We start from the raw sequence: 20,533 nt of genomic DNA, 5'->3' as shown, positions 1-20,533 counted from the left end.
TCTAGTGGTTAGAATGTATGATAGCTCCGCCTTGTTAGGCGGGGTATATGAACCCGTGCCGCCCCAGCAGCCTTCATTCTGTACCTGAGCTGCTGGGGGAAACATCTAGCTTATTAAAGCCTTCAGTTGGACTACAACCTCGCTTTAGTGGTCATTGATCGTGCATCAGACAGTAACGATGGTCAATTCCACGATGCTTCAGTTTTGAGGTGAGTAAACACGAAACCGCTGATGAGCAATGTGATCAGCTGATGACATCAATGCAGCGCAGTCCAGTGCAGGACAGAATGAGCCAGTCCAGTGCAGGAGCAAATATCCAGTCAACAAGATGTATACGCTGCCATTCAGTATATTTCAGAGTTCAAAATATACAAAATACAACCCAGCCCTCACACACTCTTCCTCCCTGGCTAACCCTATCACACAATCTCCTCTCCCCACACCCTCATACTCTTTCCCTCCCCACGACCCCTCACAATCTCCCCGCGCTTCACACTCTCCCATTCTCACAATTTCGCTCACCTCACTCACCTGGGTTCTTCAAGGCAGCCTCCTACCTCACTCATCGTCTCCTCATGGCTCAGGCTCGATTCGCTGTTGCAGGCCTGCCCTGGGTCGAGTTGCAAACCTGTTTGTCTCACCTGGAGCTCTCCTCGATGGCTGACCTCACCTCGTGGTGGCATGGTTTTGGCACCTCATGCCTCCTTTTTGCTGGCGTGCCCTGGTTGAGTCGCAAACCCGCTCACCTCGCCGGCTCTACTCTGCGGCTGACCTCACCTCATCCAATCAGGCTCTGATTGGCTGTCCAGTGCACCGGCCAGAGTGGAGCCTCCCCATTGGTCGGGGCTCTGTGCCTAGGCATGGTGTGTTTCATTGTAAATCTGCCTCTGGTCCTAGATGGTGTCAAACCTGTGTGTTGTTGGAGTGACACTCACCCAGGCAAGTGGGGTGTATTCCATCACACTCCTGACTTGTGTCTTGTAGACAGAGGCTTTGGGCAGTTAGGTGGTGAGTTACTCACCATGGAATTCCCAACCCCTGACATGCTCTTGTAGCCACAATATTATATGGCTAGTCCAGTTTAGTCAATGCTAACCCCCAGGATGTTGCTAAATGGGGATTGAGCGTGGGTAATGCCATTGAATATCAAGGACTGATGGTTGGATTCTTCGGAGATGTTAGGCGATTATTATTTTTGTCCAGAGGATTATGGGAAAATATAACCACCTACTTGACACTCTTGTTAGTGAATCCATAATATTGTTTAAAAAATGAAATGGATAAATATTTGTAAAAAGTAAACTGTTAAAGGGTTTGGGAAAAGTGTACAGGAATGATACTAACTGGAATGCTCTTCAGAAAGCAGGTGTAGGAAAATAAATTGAATAATCTCTTTCTCTGATATAAAATTCCATAATTCTTTGAATGAAGATTTCCTCATTCCAGAATGCTGACACTAATGTCAAATGCATCAGCATGGACTGAAAACCCAAGAATAACAGGGGTGAGTTAGTAAGATGTACACACATACAGGCATTCTTCAAACTTTGGAAAACACCTCATGTCTCAATAGATTAAATATTCCTAGATTTTATTGCCCAGGTTAAATCAGTTAAGGTGATGGCTGTGTTACTATTGATGGAATAAATATGTGATTCTAAGCAGCCAATGCAAGGACCGCCTAACTTGTTTCCTGTCCCTTATTTCTAGTGCAAACCAACAAAGAGATAAAGATGGTGTCGGCTGTACGTCGGAGCAGCATTACCCCTGCTGCCACAGGAAGTACAGCCTTTTACAATACATCTCCCAGCCTTGCCAGCTTGCCTTCAGTGGAGTGTAACCCGAAGTCAGGTGAGAGCAACACAGTTCAAATTTACAATGGCAGTAATGTAATGCTTGGTCACAAAAATTCTGCAAAATTAGGCACCTCTAGCCTTGGACTGTTTATGTGTATTAAATTTGATGGGTGAAAAATTGCAGACTGTGAGTGCATCGTTTTACAATGTGCTACCTTCGGCCCAGAAGGCCTTAACAAAGCTGCAATGTAGATTTGCCAGAACGATACCAGGTGCTTATTGGTTGAATGTTGAGAACGTGGGCTGGATTCTCTGCTACATCGGGAACTCAGTGGCAGAAAATCCAGCATCAGGCAGAAAATGGGATCGGTGCCTGGCATTTTTAGTGGGTGGCCCGATAGCGGGATTCCCTTGGGAGTGTCTTATAATCCTCGGCCATGCACAAATTTGCATGGCTAAGGATTGGGACTCGGGTGCGATTCCGCTCTGGTGAGAGAACATAGGGCGGGAATCTCCGTTTTCCTGAATTGTAACCGTTTTACAATACAATAGTGCAAACCGGAAAGCAATTCAGTGTTCCTTACCTAGCAAATTTATGCATGGCGTGAAAGACTAGGGATTCCTGTGTTGCCCGGCGTTGATCCCGATCTTGCCCCAACAACTGATTCTCTGCCCTATCAGGGAACGCGATCCGGGTGTCCGAGGACGGAGAATCCCATCCATAGTCTCCCAAATCGGCCCATGCTGCATAAACTAAGCCTGTATTCATTTGAGTGTTGCAGATTGAGGGTGATCAAATTCAATTGTTTAAAATGATGAAAGGATTCAAAAGGGAAGATGAAGAAAAGCCATTTCCACTGCGGGGTGGGGGGTGGTCGGGGGACGTGGGGGGGGGGGGGAGAGAAGCTCCACATGCTGGGCCAGTTGAAATTTACCAGACTGAGCTTGATAGATTCTTGTTGAGTAAAGGCCTTACGGGATGTGGATCAAAAGCAGTAAACTAGGATTGAGGTACAGATTGGCTCTGATTTAGTTGAATGGCAGAACACAGCTGATGGGCTGAGAGATTTACTCCTATTCCTATATCCTGTTTACAACAATGTGTCTGGGCGACCACCCTGTCAAATCCAATCAAGGCACTAAAATAGTTTTTAATATTTTCCCCAGGGGTAACAAACAACTGGAGCATAGGTTTAGACACAGTACTTAAAAAGATGCTAAATATCTTTTCCTTCTCAATAACTGCTGAACTTGGTTTGTTGCGATCCAAACTATAGAGGTCTGTGGGCTGAATTTTAACCTATGCAAAGGGAGAGTGGTGTTGGGTGGCTTTAAGTGCTGAAATATATATTGCCGGACACAAACCTTCCTCCAACTCATTTGTTTCTTGCTTCAACTGAGCCTGGAAAGTGAAGAGCAGTGATCCCGCGCCAAGGGGGCTGATTCTAAGTTAAATATAATGGGGCTGTGAACCTGATTGAAATTCAGCTTTGCAACTTGTTAGCCATGTTTCCCTAGTGTGGGGAATGCCTCAAACGACACTCACTCCTCTCCACAATCAGCCTGGCCTCTAATCAAGTCAGCTGATCAGCGATATCAGTGGCATTCTTTGGAGTTAGAAATATCCATGGCTTTCAAGGAAATCCCAAGTGGAGGTTTTTTTAAAATCTCTACAGTGCAGAAGAACACCTTGTGTTTCCCTATTATGTATTTTCTTTTATTCCCTTTTCTTCTCATGTACTTAATGATCTGTTGAGCTGCTCGCAGAAAAATACTTTTCACTGTACCTCGGTACACCTGACAATAAACAAATCCAATCCAGAAGGAGGCTATTATGCCCATTGAGTCTGAACCAACCCTTTGAAAACGCACTCAACCTAGGCCCACGCCCCCGCCCTATCTCCATAACCCCATCTAACCTTTTGGTCGTTAAGGGGCAATTTAGCATGGCCAATCCATCTAACCTGCACATCTTTGGTTCCGCAAGACTTTTTCACCGCCGATTTCCCTGCAGGTTAGATTAGTTAAAAACTCCTCACTGTGGTCTGAGGCTTACACATCGGGTCTGATTGGGCCAGCTGCTGGAGCTTGCATAGATGTTTGATCTCCTGTCAACACTGTTTATACTGAGACCAAAAATCCATGGTTCTCTCAATGTCCTCCTGTTGTATATACAAGCAAATAGTACAACAGATGTGCCACAGTCTTGTTTGGAACTCTGATATGTCAAATTTGACTATGCCCAGGGGCTTCATGTAACCTTTCATGGGGTTGGTCCTCCCAAAAGCTCCAAACAAACCAATTAATGTAGAGGTAGTCATAGAATTTACAGTGCAGAAGGAGGCCATTCGGCCCATCGAGTCTGCACCAGCTCTTGGAAAGAGCACCCCACCCAAGGCCAACACCTCCACCCCATCCCCACAACCCAGCAACCCCACCCAACACCAAGGGCAATTTTGGACACTAAGGGCAATGTATCATGGCCAATCCACCTAACCTGCACATCTTTGGACTGTGGGAGGAATCCGGAGCACCCGGAGGAAACCCACGCACACACGAGGAGGATGTGCAGACTCCGCACAGACAGTGACCCAAGCCGGAATCAAACCTGGGACCCTGGAGCTGTGAAGCAATTGTGCTATTCACAATGCTACCGTGCAGCCCAGACTGAGGTTGGGCATTCCCAAGCCCTGAGTGTTCTTAAATCCTGGTTGATCTTTAGAAGCCAGTCTACTCTGTGAATGAGGGGCTGTATCATGGCCGGACAAGTCATTTGGTGGGAGATCAAATCATAATCTTTATTATTGGCTCAAATGGGCTTACATTAACACTGCAATGAAGTTACTGTGAAAAGCCCCTAGTCGCCACATTCCGGCGCCTGTTTCGGGTACACAGAGGGAGAATTCAGGATGTCCAAATTACTTAATAGCAAGTCTTCGGGACATGTGGGAGGAAACCGGAGTACCCGGTGGAAACCCACGCAGACACAGCGAGAATGTGTAGACTCCGCACAGACAGTGACCCAAGCTGGGAATCAAACCTGGGACCCTGGCACTATGAAGCAACAGTGCTAACCACTATCTGTAATCTTTCCTCAGATCTGGCCATATTGTGCACCCAGGATCTGCCAAAATCAGTGTTCGACCCACATGGTTATTTCTGATAGGGAATTCTGTATGCTCGACCTTTGTTCCATCATAGTGTGTAGAAGACAATGATGTTCTACTAACTTCACTTTGAAGTCAGACCCACTGATCTCAACTTACCATATTCATACTTTTACAACCTGCAACCCCTCATTGTCCTTTCAAACCAACATCAGCTAGTGGAAGTTGTACCTTCTTCACCAATGTTTCTATGCTGGGCCTCACAGGTTATGGAGGTATAGGTGGTTCAGTCTTTGCGCTGGTGACTGCTGCAGTGAGGCTGGTAATTATCTCCTGTTGTGATAGAAAATGTGGTTTGAAGTGTGGAGGATGATATTCTGTGAAAATAACATAGGCCAAGATTTTTGGGATGGTGGGTTTTCTGTCCTGTCCTTGGAAGAATTGGCGGGGGAATACATCCTTGTCGATACTGGCTGTCCTGTAGCCATTTAATGTTCAGCAGATTGTTAATTGGCTAAGGACGAGACTTCTACCCCCATCCAGGGAGGAGGTCCTGCCTTAGCAAGCTGCAGGCTAAATGGATGGCTTGCAGCTCTGTAGTCCCAGCAATGCCAGGCTCGAGTGGAGACCACTGCTGGGATCAAGCCAGTCCCTGATGAACAGAAGCTAATGGATGCCAGACGAGAGATAAAGTATTGCCAGGAGTTAAGTGGCAGGCCCAGAAAAGGGGAGTAAATGGGTTCAGGGCCGGGTTAGTGAGGCCCTGGGTGGGAGGGTAATGTTGCGGAGACGTATGGCCTTGGGGGAGTTGCCTTCAATGGACACAAGGGACAACTAAAGGAGGTACAACCCCATTTCCCGACACCAACCCACACAGCTAAAGTTGCTGCCTACTTGGGGTGGGCCTGCCCCCGCCATGGATAAAATGGTGGGATGAGGCATTTAAGTTGCCATTAATTGGCCACTTGTAGGCCTCAATAAGCCCGAGCGCGAGTGGGCACGAGCACCCAACACCTCCACCACTTCCTGTAAGATGGGATACAGACCAGAGTTGGCAGGTAGATAGTGGGCAGGCGACAGGTTGCATTTTTATGAGTATACCCTGCCTTCAAACCTGCTGGCAGGAGCCCATAATATTTTCTCCATAAAGTTAGATTAAATTAGGTTATGCTGCAACAGAGTTTGAAAGTATTACTTGGGGAAACCTACTGCACAGCAGATAATGCTCAACGTAGTGACCACTCTGCTGTAGGCTATAACGCGTTTAATTATTTCCACGAAGTGAGTAGTTAGGTCAGTCGAGCTATTTTACTCTTCCTTTGCAAAGTGGAAGATGAAAGTTGTCAGAAGCAGTCAGGAGCGCAACAGCTTTAACTTCAAGTTCCCTGTTCTCGAAGTACACTTACTACGTTGAAATTTTCCAGGCAATGGTGTTATGGGCCAGAGTTTAGAGAACCCCAAAGTGTATTATGGAGTTCACCTGACCCACAACTTTTAATAGATTGTGGTATGGGGAGCATACGGCCCACTCTACAGGTGTGGCAGAGCAGAAATGGAAAAGTACTTTTTAAAAACAAAACCATGTTTATTCTATGAACTCAAGTTAAGCTTTTTTAAACATACAGTGAACATCTTAGCAACCATCAACACACCTGCTCTGTCTGGCTTCAGCTCCAACACTGACAACGAAACTAAAACACACCCTGCAGCAAACAGCCTAAAACGAAAGTAAAAAGCTGACAGACAGCCCAGCTCCACCCACACTCTGACATCACTGCAGTAATATGAGCAGCCAAACATTTCTTAAAGCGACATTCTCATGACAATGGCATCGTTGCTACTCTGCCGAATTGACCGTTAAATTTGTGCGAGGACAGTGACAGAAGGCTATTTGAGCAGAGTGACATCATAGGTAAACTCTTATTTCACAAATCATCTCAGCATTTTTGCAGGGGGATTAAAGGGTAGCAACAGCATTAGGGAGGCTCATGTTCTTTCCTACCTGAGAATCACTCGAGGCAATCTGTATTACTCAACTTCTGCCTTGGCTATAATTCTCTGTCTGAGCCCGGTGGTTTGGTATGAGTCCCAATCCCACAAAATGATTAAGGGAGTGTGTGAGAATTAAATTTTAATTGCCATAGATTTTACTTCATGGACTGCTTACCAAAGCATTATCCCCCTAGCCTACAGTTGAGAACAGTGTTTCTCAAACTTTTTTTCCTCGGACCCACTTTTACCAACCGGCGGACCTTCGGGACCCATGCCGGCCGACGTTCGTGAGACATGCCGGCTGACGTTACTGACCCAAGCCGGCTGACCTTTGCGACATACCATTATTGCTTGACTTTAATGCGGCAGGTGGGCCGGCTTGGTCCTCACGGTCTCTTTTGCTTCGTCATTCAATGTTCGAGGGTTTAAAACTTCATTTGTCAGCACTTCCCTGCATATAACACACATGGGCTTTGCATCTTGATTGGCACAATTAGCACCATACCTCAAGAAATCATCTTTATACTGCTTTGTTCCCGATTTCAGTTTCTTTTTAATTGTTTGTTCACCAGAGACCCTGGAGCTCGGGATGCAGCTCACACCAGCACTGCCTTGTGCTACCGTGAACTCTCCTGAGAAACTCTCTCCAGCAGATTTAGTTGTGAGATTCTGTTCTGTTTGTATCTCTGGCCCTCTCTAACTTATTACAAAATGACCCGTCTTCAGTTCTTCACACAGTCCTGTTGCTTGCTTACTGGCAGCTACAAAATGGAGGAATCTCACCTCTATGATTTTGCTCCCAAAGCATTGACGTGCCGGGCGTATGACCTTCTCTTTGCCGCTGCCTCCTGCGGAAAGACTCATCATTCATATTTCAAGGCCGGTCGCAAACGGCATTATTTTTTTAACTTTGAAACTTTATTTCTAATACCCAATTTTTTTAAAATTTATGACTTTTTACTGCTAAAAATTAAAACAGCTTCAGTTGAACATGTGCATCCTTACATTGACACACAAGCTTTGTTTTAAATATGTTCCCAGTTTCTTTAGAAAAACATACAATCTTGTTTTTACTTTACAAACTACGGCTTGAGGAGATGAAGTAACTTGTCAAACACACAATGTCACACTATTTCTTACGGTTCCACTGCATTGCACTATCCAAACATCTAGGTCACCTCCTGCTCCATTCCTACCAATAGCACTTACTTCCTGGTTTCCAGAGAGTGTCGACACAAAGTGATGACTATAGATTTCTTCCAGTGTTCACATGTCAGACCTATTGACTGGCCTCGGTTAATCAGTATTCCGAGAAACCTGGCCTGGCTTCTTCCCACTGTATCCACCCCAGTCACAGACCACTTCCCGACCAGTACTTACCATCGTGAGAGTGCAAACGGGCGATGTGCTGGCCCTTGAACGGATTGACCAAGTAGCCGTAGGTTGCATACTGCTGATCGGCGGCGTGGGAAGAGCCGAGCAGCGCGCAAAAGTCGAGCAACAAAGCAGAGTTCCAAGCTGGGGACACCACTGTTACCATCGCGCCCATGTGGACGCCCGCCAGCCCATTCCACCCCCCCTCCCCCTACCACTCTGTGCGTGGTGACCAGCACACAGCCCAGCCTCACGCCGCCCCCCCCCATCAAACACCGCAACCAATCGGGGACTGCCCGCGGCCGGCATTCTTAAAAGCCGGTCGCGGCAGTTGGGAACTTCTTCCCGCGATCGGGAACACCACAACCGATCGCTCCACAAGCCTCCCGTCACCCTCCCGCGACCCACCTGCGGGTCGAGACCCTGAGTTTGGAAAACCCTAGTCTAGAATCATGTTTCTGACCAAAATGCCACCCTATCATTTGTACTGTACATTTCAGTTGGCCCAATTTTTATCGTGGAACTCTGGTTCTAGATTCATGTACCTCTTCTCTTTCTTTTCCCTTCCCAAATCAACAGTCTGTTAGATTTGTTTTAGGTCTGTTTTCCTTGGAGAAAAGAAAGCTGAGAGGAGCCTTGAGAGAGATATTCAAGAACCTGAGGGGTAGGGACAGGTTAAACAGTGAGAAAATGTTCCCACTCAAGAGAGCATCGAGAACTAGAAGTGTTGATTCCCAAATTTCTTTCTCCGTCAGTCTGGCCTCAATAAAAGTCGAGATGGATTCGCACGTAAAAAGAAGTTATTTTACTTAGCTTGCAAGCTTAATTCATCTCACAGAAACATAAGAGACATCCAGTCTCCTACATCCCAGAAAGCGAATGAACAAAGAGACAAAGGGATCTCTGCAAATCAATTCAAATGGTATCAAGTTTCACATACTCGACGCCCATAGGTCAGCCTATATCCCTCCTGACCTGTTTGATCTATTCTGATTGGCTCACTTCCAATCCCTTTCTCTGGCCCCTATCAATGCAGCATCACTCTCATAGACACACCTCTTCCTGCTTTTTCCATGCGGTCTCAAATCCCTTTGTCTCTATCTGCCAGAATCAAAGTGGCTTATTTCTACATTACATTAACTAATATCTCTAAAGTAACTATTTTATATCACATTCGTCAGAAGGAACAGATTCAAATTAAGATGCGGGAGTGACCTGGGTAGAGTGCTCTTTTGGTGGGTTGGTGCAGATTCGATGGGCTGAATGGCCTCCTTCTACACTGTTGCACTGTAGGAATTCTATGATTCCAAGAACTAATGTGATTTTTCACCCAGAGGGTGGCTGGACTCTGGAATAAACACCATGAGAGGGAGACGGAGGCAAGTTCAATCGAGGTATTCTAAAGGGAATTGGATTGCTGTCTGAAAAATAAGAATGTGCAGGTTACGGGAAAAAGGCAGGGAGTGGGAATGGGTAGAACGCTCTCTCAGAGAGTCAGTGCAAACTCAATGTGTCGAATGGTCACCTTCTGCACAGTAAAGGTTCTGTGAGATTCTGTTCAGGATAGTGGTTAAAAACGTACTGTAAAGCCTTACTTAAAGTGAAAGTCACGCTTTAGGACCACAGCACTAAAAGCATGGACATTGCTGAACGTTGGGTACAGACTGGGGATGGGCCAGTTGACCCGGGAACTTTATCAGAGGCAACCAGTGGAGCTATTTATAAAGGCCCACCTCAGTGCTATGGACTTTGTCTCAGTTAAAATAAAAACAAAAAGGCCCTTCCCTCCCCTCTCTCATATTCTCCATGTCCATCATGCCTCCACCCCAGTGGTCCCTCATGGCCCCATATGCCAAGCTATACCCCTCTCCCATGGCCTCTCATGCTCTCTATGCCACGTGATGTAAAAGTAATTTAACTCAGAGCCCAGACATCCATTGCTTTTGTTGAAACAGCTGCATCCCAAGGGAAACACTGCTTGTTTGGCAGCTCTGGCTCCCTGATATCTGTGAACATTTCACAATGCTTATTTGCACAAATTAAGTGTTTTCAAGGGCTTGTGGTTTCTGTTTTAAAGGTACTGGATGATTGACACTTTCATTGCCCTGTTGTGAAATTACTTTTTCACATGGTGGAAAGTAATGAATTCATTTAAAAAAAAAGAAGCTTCTATTACTCATCCTATTGTCACTATAGGATTCATTCCAGGGGCTGGTTTAGCACACTGGGCTAAATCGCTGGCTTTTAAAGCAGACCAAGGCAGGCCAGCAGCACGGTTCAATTGCCATACCAGCCTCCCTGAACAGGCGCCGGAATGTGGCGACTAGGGGCGTTTCACAGTAACCTCATTTGAAGCCTACTTGTGACAATAAGCAATTTTCATTTCATTTCATTTCATTGCTTCTAGACAGTGTATAGTTGGTCAATAGTTATGGAGTGCCATAACTTAGCAGAGGAGATGTGAGGGGCCATGGGAATGGATGGGGGAGGCATTGCACAGAGGGTATGAGGAGCCATGGGGATGGGTGGAAGGGTGTCCAAGGGGCAAAAGGGGGTGGATGGAGCATAGGGTGACATTGGGTATACAAGAGGCCCTAGGAGGTGCGTGCGGGCATAACCTGACACCGGGCATGAGAAGCCAAAGGTTGTGTGAAGGCATAGCTTAGCATGGGGCTTGAGGAGTCATGGAGGGTTTAATGGAGGGCATAGTTTGCATTGGTAGTATAAAGAGCCATGGGAAGGTGGGTTGGGGAGGTCACAGCTTGGCATAGAGGGCATTGGGAGGACTTTTTGAGCTTGGCTTTTAAAAGGTCCACTCATGCGGACTATGGGTCATGGCTCTATGAGGGGCTGTTAATCACAACTCTTTAAAAACCTGGTCCAGCACTATGAAAATTTCAGAGTAGGATATGCCTATCTCCACAATGAAACAGGCCAGGTCAGGAGTGTTGGGTGTGGGCTTTTGACATGAACCAGCCCATACCCTTTAAAGACATTTAAATCCTGGGCTGGATTCTCCATTTTGGAGACTAAGTTCCCACGCCAGCGTTAAAATGGTGGTGTTTTACGCCAGGAAAACTGACGTAAAACGGCCACCAATTCCCCGTTTTATTGGGGTTAGCAGAGAGGCAGCGTAGAGCTCCCAGCTCTAGCTGTTGATATGGCCCCCCATCACTTCCAGTTCAAAGGCTTCGCACGGCAGCAGCCTGCAGCGGCCACGCTGTGCTCCATGATGGACTCAGCCCACGGACCTGGACTGCCAAAGTAGTGCCCCCATCGGCCGCTTGCGTGCCCTGGACCGCCCACCACACCCGTCCCCAGCCCCGAATGAAGCTTCCCCTGTCCGCTGATCGGCCCTCCCCCGACTGTGGCAGTCCCGGACTGAGTCCGCAGCCCCACGTCGAGTTCAGGAACAGTGGGCGGGATTCTCTGATCCTGAGCTAAGTGTTGACGCCGTCGGAAACGCCGTCGCGTTTCTCGACAGCGTCAACATGGCCTCAGGATCAGCAGTTCTGGCCCCTACAAGGGGCCAGCACAGCACTGGAGCGGCCCATGCGGCTCCAGCTGCTGATCTTGGGCGCTACAGGGTCTGTGCATGCGCAGTGGCACCGGCGGCAATGCGCGCATGCGCAGTGTCACCCTTCTCTGCGCCGGCCCCGATGCAACATGGCTCAGGGCTACAAGGACTGGCGTGGAAGAAAGGAGGCCCCCAGCCTGAGAGGCCAGCCCGCCAATCGGTGGGCCCCGATCATGGGCCACGCCACATCGGAGGCCCCCACCCGGGCTCGGACCCCCCCACCGCCCCCTCCCTCCCACACGCCGAGTTCCCGCCGGCTGAGAGCAGGTGTGAACCCCGTTGGCGGGGCTCGGGTTTTTTGACACGGCCGTTTGGCCCATCCTGGGCTGAAAATCGCCGGGGACCCGTAGAGCGGCCCCCGGCCGGCGTCGTGCCGACCAGCGGAGAATCGTGTCAGGGCGGCGTGGCGCGATTCACGCTGGTCACGGAGATTCTCCGGCCCGGCCCCTGGCTGAGACAATTCCGCCCAGTGTGAGCACACGTAACCCACGCCGTCGAGAACTCGACCGGTCAGGGATGGAGCATTGCGGGGCAGGCCTCAGGCAATGGCCTGAGGTGGTGGATAATCAGCGCGCCCGCATTTCAGGGGCCGGAGAATTCATAAACCGGTGCCGCTCCCGATTTTTACACCAAAACAGAGTCTCCGTCCCATAGCCGAATGTGATTGGCATGTTGGGATTACATTTCCCCTATTTCATTTGGTGGTGGGAGAGAGGCATAGGGATTAATGTCTTTGAGATCCAAATTTCAAATGTGGAATTTTTCTTTGCCTGGCATTGTAGTTACAGCAAGGCTTTGCACATTCAAAGACTTTTCTCGATTCATTATGAACTTTTGTGGTAATTTCTAATCTCAGGGGTCAATGCCGTTTAGGTATTCTGGTCTTATAGGTTCGTGTTGATCTAGTCAATGCTGTGCATGCTGTCAAAGTAGTGTTTATTTAGACCATTCAGTGTTTTGTTGGTATTAATTAATTGTAAGGTTTCAAAAACTTTCTGTTTTGTCTAAAAATGAGGTTGCAACCAGTTTTGCTTTACTCATTAATGAGGCTTTGTATGCTGTTCTGGAAGCAATGTAGTTGACTATTGCCACGAATAGTTATTTATTAGACAGCCCTGTCCTTGTTCCTACTCTCCCACCTACAGGCTGTGCTTGGCATGCTGCAGGTTACAATCTGATATAGAATAGAATTTACAGTGCAACTGGTCTCTGAGATTTACTGTGTGTAATAAAACTGCACCTTTACTAGAGCGTAAAGCCCATTAAATAACAAAGGTTCTGAATTGATTTAAATCCATTTAATACAAAGACAATTAACAAAAACAATCAATTTAAATATTTCTGAGATTTGGCTCATTGAGTCTGCATCGACCCTTTGAATGAGCACTCTACCTGTGTCCACTCACCCGTCCACCCCACCATATCCCCATAACCTAACCTGCACATCACTGGACATTAAGGGGCAATTTATCATGACCAATTCACCTAACCTGCACATCTTTGGACTGTGGGTGGAAACCGGAGCACCCGCAGGAAACCCACGCAGACATGGGTAAATGTGCAAACTCCACACAGTCACCCAAGGCCAGAATTAAACCTGGGTCCTTGGTGCTGTGAGGTAGCAATGCTAACCACTGTGGTACCGTACCGCCCCGATAGAACAGCATTTAAATCTTTGTTGGGGGGGGGGGGGGCGGTGGCAATCAAAACATATGGCGAACTCCCCTTTGCATGATGGATCAAGCTAGTCTTTGATATTTTGGCATTGGAAATATTGTGATGTAAGAAGGTGTGTATGTGGATACTGAACCTCAAGGATTATTTGACCGGAAACCAGTGCTGGCAGAAGCCAATCAGGAGCAAGTAGCTTTGCATGAGCTTTCCTTACCAAAGAAAGCTCGAGGCTGGAAAGAAATCCTCACTAGTTTTGTCAAACTCCTGCCCCATGCTGTGGGTTTGAGCCCTACCCCAAAATCCAAGAATGACTGACACTCCATTGAGGGTGTTGCATTGTTTGATTACTGTCCTTTAAATCAATTGCAAACCCAAGATGTGGGGGTTCTTTAGCCCAGAATGGGTGCATAGTCAGCATGTGCCTGGGTACCTGACTGAAGCCAACATTTTCATGTTTGGAACTCATTTGAATCTAGTTGGCAGACTGTAGTTCAATGAGCACTTCATTGCAACTTACCAGTTTTGGAAAGCTGAAAAAAGGCCAGCTTCAGCATGGACCCAGCTGGCAAGTTGGTCTGTTGGGGAAGTCGGGTGCGTGGATGGGCATTGTGGGTGGGAGGGGGTGGGATGCGTGGCATGGTACAATCTTGCTTCGCCAGGTCTCTCAAGAATTCCGGCCAAAAAAGTTATCTAACCGTCTGTGGGAAGGTCTCCAATGGCCCCTTTAAGAACTGTTGCTTAGGCTGTTTAACCTCCAGTATAACTGAGTCTACCCTGCATGGTGTACACTCAGCTCGTTTCTACATTAAAATGGCCACCAGTACCCTAGAGGCTGGTTTAGTACAGTGGGCTAAACAGCTGGCTTGTAATGCAGAACAATGCCAATTCCCCTACCAGCCTCCCCGAACAGGCGCTGGAATGTGGTGACTAGAGGCTTTTCACAGTAACTTCATTGAAGCCTGCTTGTGACAATAAGTGATTATTATTATTAAAGCTGGCCTAGGCCCCTATCTGCATACGTAAACAATGTCCTGCCTGTTTTGAGCAAGTATTCAAGCACACATTTAATAGCCTTCCTGAAAATTAGTCCTTGTATGTCAAAGGTGTTTCTCAAATGTTCTTACACCCGTCACCTGCCCTTCAGGCAAGAAACAGACAAATTAAAAATCACGTCCCCTTCTCACCCTGTTGAGTTATGGAATTTGTCCAGGTTATCAGTCACAGCACTCCAAAATAATCCATTGTGTCATGAATTTTGAAATGCCACGAGAGGTATCAAAAGGCAACATATAAATTCAATTCTTTTTTTTCCACTAAATCTACGGACAAAAAAACAATTCCTTTCTGCTAGTTGTTAACAGCCTGCCCGAATATAGGCCTTGGTGAGTTTCTGACATAGTCATTTTATTAGTCTTAAAATGTTAACATACTCACTGGTGTTTAACGTTGTAGTGTTGAAGAGACCAGTAACTAATGAAGAACTCCTGTCACCTGGAGCACCTTACTTAAAGAAAACATTAACAGTAAGTGTGCATTCCTTGACACTTTAATCAGTTACTACACTGCTAGTGGGGTTATGGTAGAAGTTTTAAACTGATTCAACTGCAATGCTGCCATGGGAGAGTTAAGAACCCTTTATCTCAAATTGCATGGAATTTTGCGTAAGACCCAATGTTATCATTGTGCAGAAACATTTCTGTTAACTGCAGTGTGATTCACGGAGCCTGAAATCCCAGGAATCTGCAATCCCTGCATGCCAGCTTGGATCATGTCCGCTGGTGATCTCTGCTGTTTGAGTATGGGATCAGGAGGTAACCTAATTTGAATTCCACCCCCCCCAATGTCCCTCAGCACATAGGGCTGGATTTACAAGGTGCAGCCCCCCCCCGCTGCCCCACCTAAAGAGTCACGGTGGAAACTGCCCATGGTGCCCGTGGCTTCCCCGCATCAATATAACGCTAAGAGCAGTTTTGCTAGCTTCTGGGCGAGACTGGCATCTATTTCTTGGGAGGAAGTCCCGCCTTGGGGAGCTGCCGACAGCTGTATATGTTCCAGGAGCAGTGACCACTGCTGCAACTACAGGCAGTCCCACCACACTGATGAGCCCAAGTAAGTCCAGGGTTGGGGATCTCCGTAAGGGGGTAAGGTGAGGCTGGGTTGAGGAGGCTAGGGAGAGTTAAAGCAGGGAGTTGACATTGTTGGGGTGGGGGGGGGGGGGGGGGGGGCGCGGGTGGCGGTGGTGGTTGGTGGGGGGGGGGGGGGAAGTGCCTTGATGGACCCAGGGGTTCTGTAAAGGAGGTCCTCCTTCCTTGCTGATGTCAATCTGTGCATCATGAGTAAAATAAAATAGCATCAAGGGAAGGATGAGACCATTAATGGCCAATAGGTTCAGAGTTGGACAGGCTGCCAAATGCTTCACCCACGCCCAGTAAAAATATGTGTGCCCCTTCTTCCAAAGACCAGGAATATTACCCACCTAATGTCCAGGGGTGCAGGAGCCGGGTGCCAGATTCCCCTCCCCAGCCTAGAAAAAAAATAACATCTATTTTAAAATGGGGCCATCATAATCATCAAGATGATTAGGGTCACTGTCTTTGGGTTCAGACTTAATCCCAAGTCTTGACCTATTTGTGTCACTTGAGTAGCTCATTCGCTGGGCACATTGACTGCCGATCCTGACCGTGCCAACTGAGTGGCAGGGAATATGAGAACTGATGTTGGAACTTGGCTCTTTGGGCCTCTGACACCAGGCAGGACTCAACCTGTTTTCCAGCCCATTGGAGCTGTGGCAAGCTTTCACCACAAGTGCCAAGACGTTCTTGGGTAATTGCTGTTCTCCAACTGACTGGGGAGTCTTGGGAACAGCCTTTGAATGTCTTTTGTTAAAACTTTAATTCAATTATATGGCAGTGACTAAGTGTTTTGTGATTCTTGTGCAAATGTCTAACTTGTCATTGATATTATTTAACAGAAAATAAGGTTTAAATTATTCAGGTCTATTGGTAGCACACAGAGAGGAGAATACTTTGGGAGCATTTTGATGGAAAAGTGTGGTAGTGAGCGGGAAATGCCGTGAGCTCCCCGATGCTTGGTCCGGCGGAGGCCATCATTACGATAAAATGTTAATTGATCGACTTTACGAGGCCCCGCGGGATTCACGCCACAAATCATGGTTCACCGGTTGATTTGCCCAGGACTGTGCTCACCAGCCCCCTGCTAACAAGTGACAACAGCACTTAAACCGTTGCTGCACAGCCAGACCCACTCCGCTTGAAGTCATGCTGCCATGGAGACCAGCCCCACACATTGGTGACTCTAACCTGGGATGACTGTTGGACACGGTGGAGGCCAGACAGGATGCCCTGTTTCCCCAATGGTCCAGGAGGGTCAGCCACAGGGCAGCCACCACCACCTGGGAGAAAGTGGCAGCGGCCGTCAGCTCGCGAAGTGTGATCAGGAGGATGGGAATCAGTGCCACTTGAAGGTCATCTGCTCTACGACCCCCACCCCCCATGGCGGCCCAATCAGACCATGGCTGCCCCCCGATTGCTCTCCCACCAGGAAAGCAGCCCCAGTGTCCCCAGCTCTTTGCCTGTGAGTGAAGATGGCTACTCACCTCCTCTGGCCCCCGCAGCAGCCCCTCCGCCAGTTTCACGTTTTAAAAAAGGAGTCCTAATCGGCGTCCACGTGACCACTTGCTCAGGAGACGGTTAGATCAGGCATTGGTTAATTGTATGGAGATTGGGCTTAAGTGATGATTATTGATTTCTCACCATGCTATAGATTGGCGCTTGGTGCGGTTCTCGTTTTTGGCCTCTCCCGCTATTTAACAGCCTCATTGTACTCTCATATAAGTGCAACACGGCCATTAAATTACACCCTTTGATTTTGTTAATAAAGCACAACGGCCCAGTAATAGGACATGCAATAATAGTGTACAGATGCTGGACAGATGTATTTAAAATTTCCTTCTCTAATTTAGAACAGGCATTAACCTGCTTAAATAAATTAATTAATGGTTATGTTGCGATAATGAAAGGAATTTTAGAGTTATGCTCTAAGTGGGCTTTAAGCAATATTACAGAGCCAAATTTCACATTGGACCAGAATGTTAGTCCACAGTAATCTTTTGGGAATAGCTTTATCACTGTAATCATAGTGTTATGCAACAGAAATAGAACCCGCAACACAATCTTCCATAAGAATTATTGTTCACCAGTTCTTGTCTAGTGACTCTCTTTTCTTTAAGCTTCCAATTCTTTTATTCTTCTTCACTTTCCATTCAAGAAAAACTTTTAACTTTGTAATTTTTTAATACTAAATTGTACACCAGCCTTTTTAGAATTTTCCTAAATTTCAAGGGTGGGACTTAGCCATGGGTGCAGATCCAGGTATGACTGCTAAAACTCGCAATAGAGCTAAAACGGGATTTGCGCCGACGAGATATCAATTTGCAATCTTTCCCACTCCCCGCCAGTGATGTGATCAAGTTCATGCCCCTGATTTCCATACAGTATAATATATTATTATATACATACTAGCTTGGTGCCGTAACACCCTCCCACCCAGTTGGCGTGACGTCACGCCAGCGTGAATCACTACTGGTTTTCAAAAACAAGAACCATTTGTGATGACCATGCCAGGAGCGTGGATGTGAGTAAGCCTCCAGATGATGAGAGTCATGGACTGCCAACCTAGACTGCCCATTTAGCATTGCGAGGGACAGGCCCTCTGAAGAGCCTCATTTGGGGGTTCACCTTGTGTGTGGAGGGGGCCAGATGGCTTTCGGGGAGGGGTTGTGCATGTTTTGGGGTGGGGTGCTCAGAGATTGCGGAGGGGTGGCGGTGGGACCAGTAACCAGGATAGGGGTGGGCACAGTGCCATTAAGGGGGGGGCCAACAACTGCCCATTGGGCAGCACGGTAGCATTGTGGATAGCACAATTGCTTCACAGCTCCAGGGTCCCAGGTTCGATTCCGGCTTGGGTCACTGTCTGTGCGGAGTCTGCACATCCTCCCCGTGTGTGCGTGGGTTTCCTCCGGGTGCTCTGGTTTCCTCCCACAGTCCAAAGATGTGCAGGTTGGGTGGATTGGCCATGATAAATTGCCCTTCGTGTCCAAAATTGTCCTTAGTGTTGGGTGGGGTTATTGGGTGGGGTTACTGGGTTATGTGGATAGGGTGGAGGTGTTGACTTTGGGTAGGGTGCTCTTAGGGAGCCGGTGCAGACTCAATGGGCCAAATGGCTTCCTTCTGCACTGTAAATTCTATGATTCTATGATAAATGTCTGAGATCCTTCCCTCTCCTAGCTTGTCCCAGGATATCAATAAACGAGGGCGCCAGTACCAGGGAAAATGAAGAAAGCTCCTTACATACAAAATCACGCACCTGAAAGTATCTGAACACATTCCCTCTCGGGAGATGGAACCTCTGTAGAATCTCATCTAGCCTGGCAAACCTACCCTCCAGAAACATATCCGTAAACCGCACCAATCCTTCTCTCTCCCATATCTTGAACATTGAATCTAAACCAGACGGCATAAACCTATGGTTCTTGCAAATCTGTGACATGGAACCTAATTTAAAATGCTGCGTAAATTGATTCCAAATCCTCAAAGAGGCTAATACCACTGGGCTTGACGAACATTTTACTCGCGAGAAAGGGGGCGAAATTCTCCGGTATCGGCGCGATGTCCGCCGACTGGCTCCCAAAATGGCGCAAATCAGTTGGGCATCGCGCCGCCCCAAAGGTGCGGAATGCTCCGCATCTTGGGGGACCGAGACCCAACCATAAGGGGCTAGGCCCACGCCGGACAAATTTCCGCCCCGCAAGCTGGCGGAAAAGGCCTTTGGTGCCCCGCCAGCTGCCGCGGAAATGACATCTCCGGGCGGTGCATGCGCGGGAGCGTTAGCGGCTGCTGACGGCATTCCCGCACATGCGCAGTGGAGGAAGTCTCTTCCGCCTCCGCCATGGTGGAGACCGTGGCGAAGGCGGAAGGGAAAGAGTGCCCACACGGCACAGGCCCGCCCGCGGATTGGTGGGCCCCGATCTCGGGCCAGGCCACCGTGGGGGCACCCCCCGGGACCAGATCGCCCCGCCCCCCCACCAGGACCCCGGAGCCCGCGCCGCCTTTTCCCGGCGGTAAGGTAGGTGGTTTAATTTACGCCGGCGGGACAGGCATTTTAGCGGCGGGACTTCGGCCCATCCGGGACGGAGAATCGCGGGGGGGGGGCCCGCCAACCGGCGCGGAGCGATTCCCACCCCCGCCGAATATCCGGTGGTGGAGAATTCGGCAACCGGCGGGGGCGGGATTCACGCCAGCCCCCGGCGATTCTCCGACCCGGCGGGGAGGTCGGAGAATCTCGCCCAGGGAGTGGAGCAGTATTGGGCTTGTGGTGCAACGATAACGCACCTGACCCCAGACCTGAAGATTACGAGTTCAAATCACGTCAGGCTCACAGAGTTTTTCTAGGGCAGCACGGTAGCACAGTGGTTAGCACAGATGCTTTACAGTTCCAGGGTCCCAGGTTCCATTCCCGGCTTGGGTCACTATCTGTGTGGAGTCTGCACGTTCTCCCCGTGTATGCGTGGGTTTCCTCCGGGTGCTCCGGTTTCCTCCCACGAGTCCCAAAAGACGTGCTGTTAGGTAATTTGGACATTCTGAATTCTCCCTCTGTGTACCCGAATAGGCGCGTGATGTGGCAACGAGGGGCTTTTCACAGTAACGTCATTGCAGTGTTAATATAAGCCTACTTGTGACAAAAATTATATTAAAAAAAAAACAAGGGATCTCAGACCTTATCCTATGCATGACGCCTCCTCCATCTGTCCCATATAGAGTCCAGATCTTTAACCACCCCTGCACTGTCTCAATATTTGTCACCCAGTAATAACATAATCGATTAGGTAGTGTCAATCCTCCAAATTGCCTATTCCTTTGCAGGAATGCCCTATGACCCTAAGGGGTCTTACCCGCCCAAACAAAAGAAGCCATTAACTTATTGATCCTACCAAA

General features: G+C 48.2%; 1 protein-coding gene across 2 annotated transcripts in view; it reads left to right on the top strand.

Moving 5' to 3' along the window:
* LOC140428422 (DEP domain-containing mTOR-interacting protein-like) overlaps positions 1-20,533 on the top strand; it is a 111,986-nt gene that overhangs the window by 41,899 nt on the left and 49,554 nt on the right. For both annotated transcript variants that reach the window (XM_072514850.1, XM_072514851.1), the window contains exons 6-7: positions 1,711-1,851; positions 14,973-15,043. In XM_072514850.1, the coding sequence (XP_072370951.1) occupies positions 1,711-1,851; positions 14,973-15,043 (212 nt within the window). The remainder of the gene's footprint in view (positions 1-1,710; positions 1,852-14,972; positions 15,044-20,533) is intronic.

This window comes from Scyliorhinus torazame, chromosome 8, assembly GCF_047496885.1.
Source record: "Scyliorhinus torazame isolate Kashiwa2021f chromosome 8, sScyTor2.1, whole genome shotgun sequence".
Lineage (NCBI taxonomy): Eukaryota > Metazoa > Chordata > Chondrichthyes > Carcharhiniformes > Scyliorhinidae > Scyliorhinus > Scyliorhinus torazame.
The sequence above is the reverse complement of the archived record's forward strand: the minus strand, read 5'-3'. Positions and strand labels throughout refer to the sequence as shown.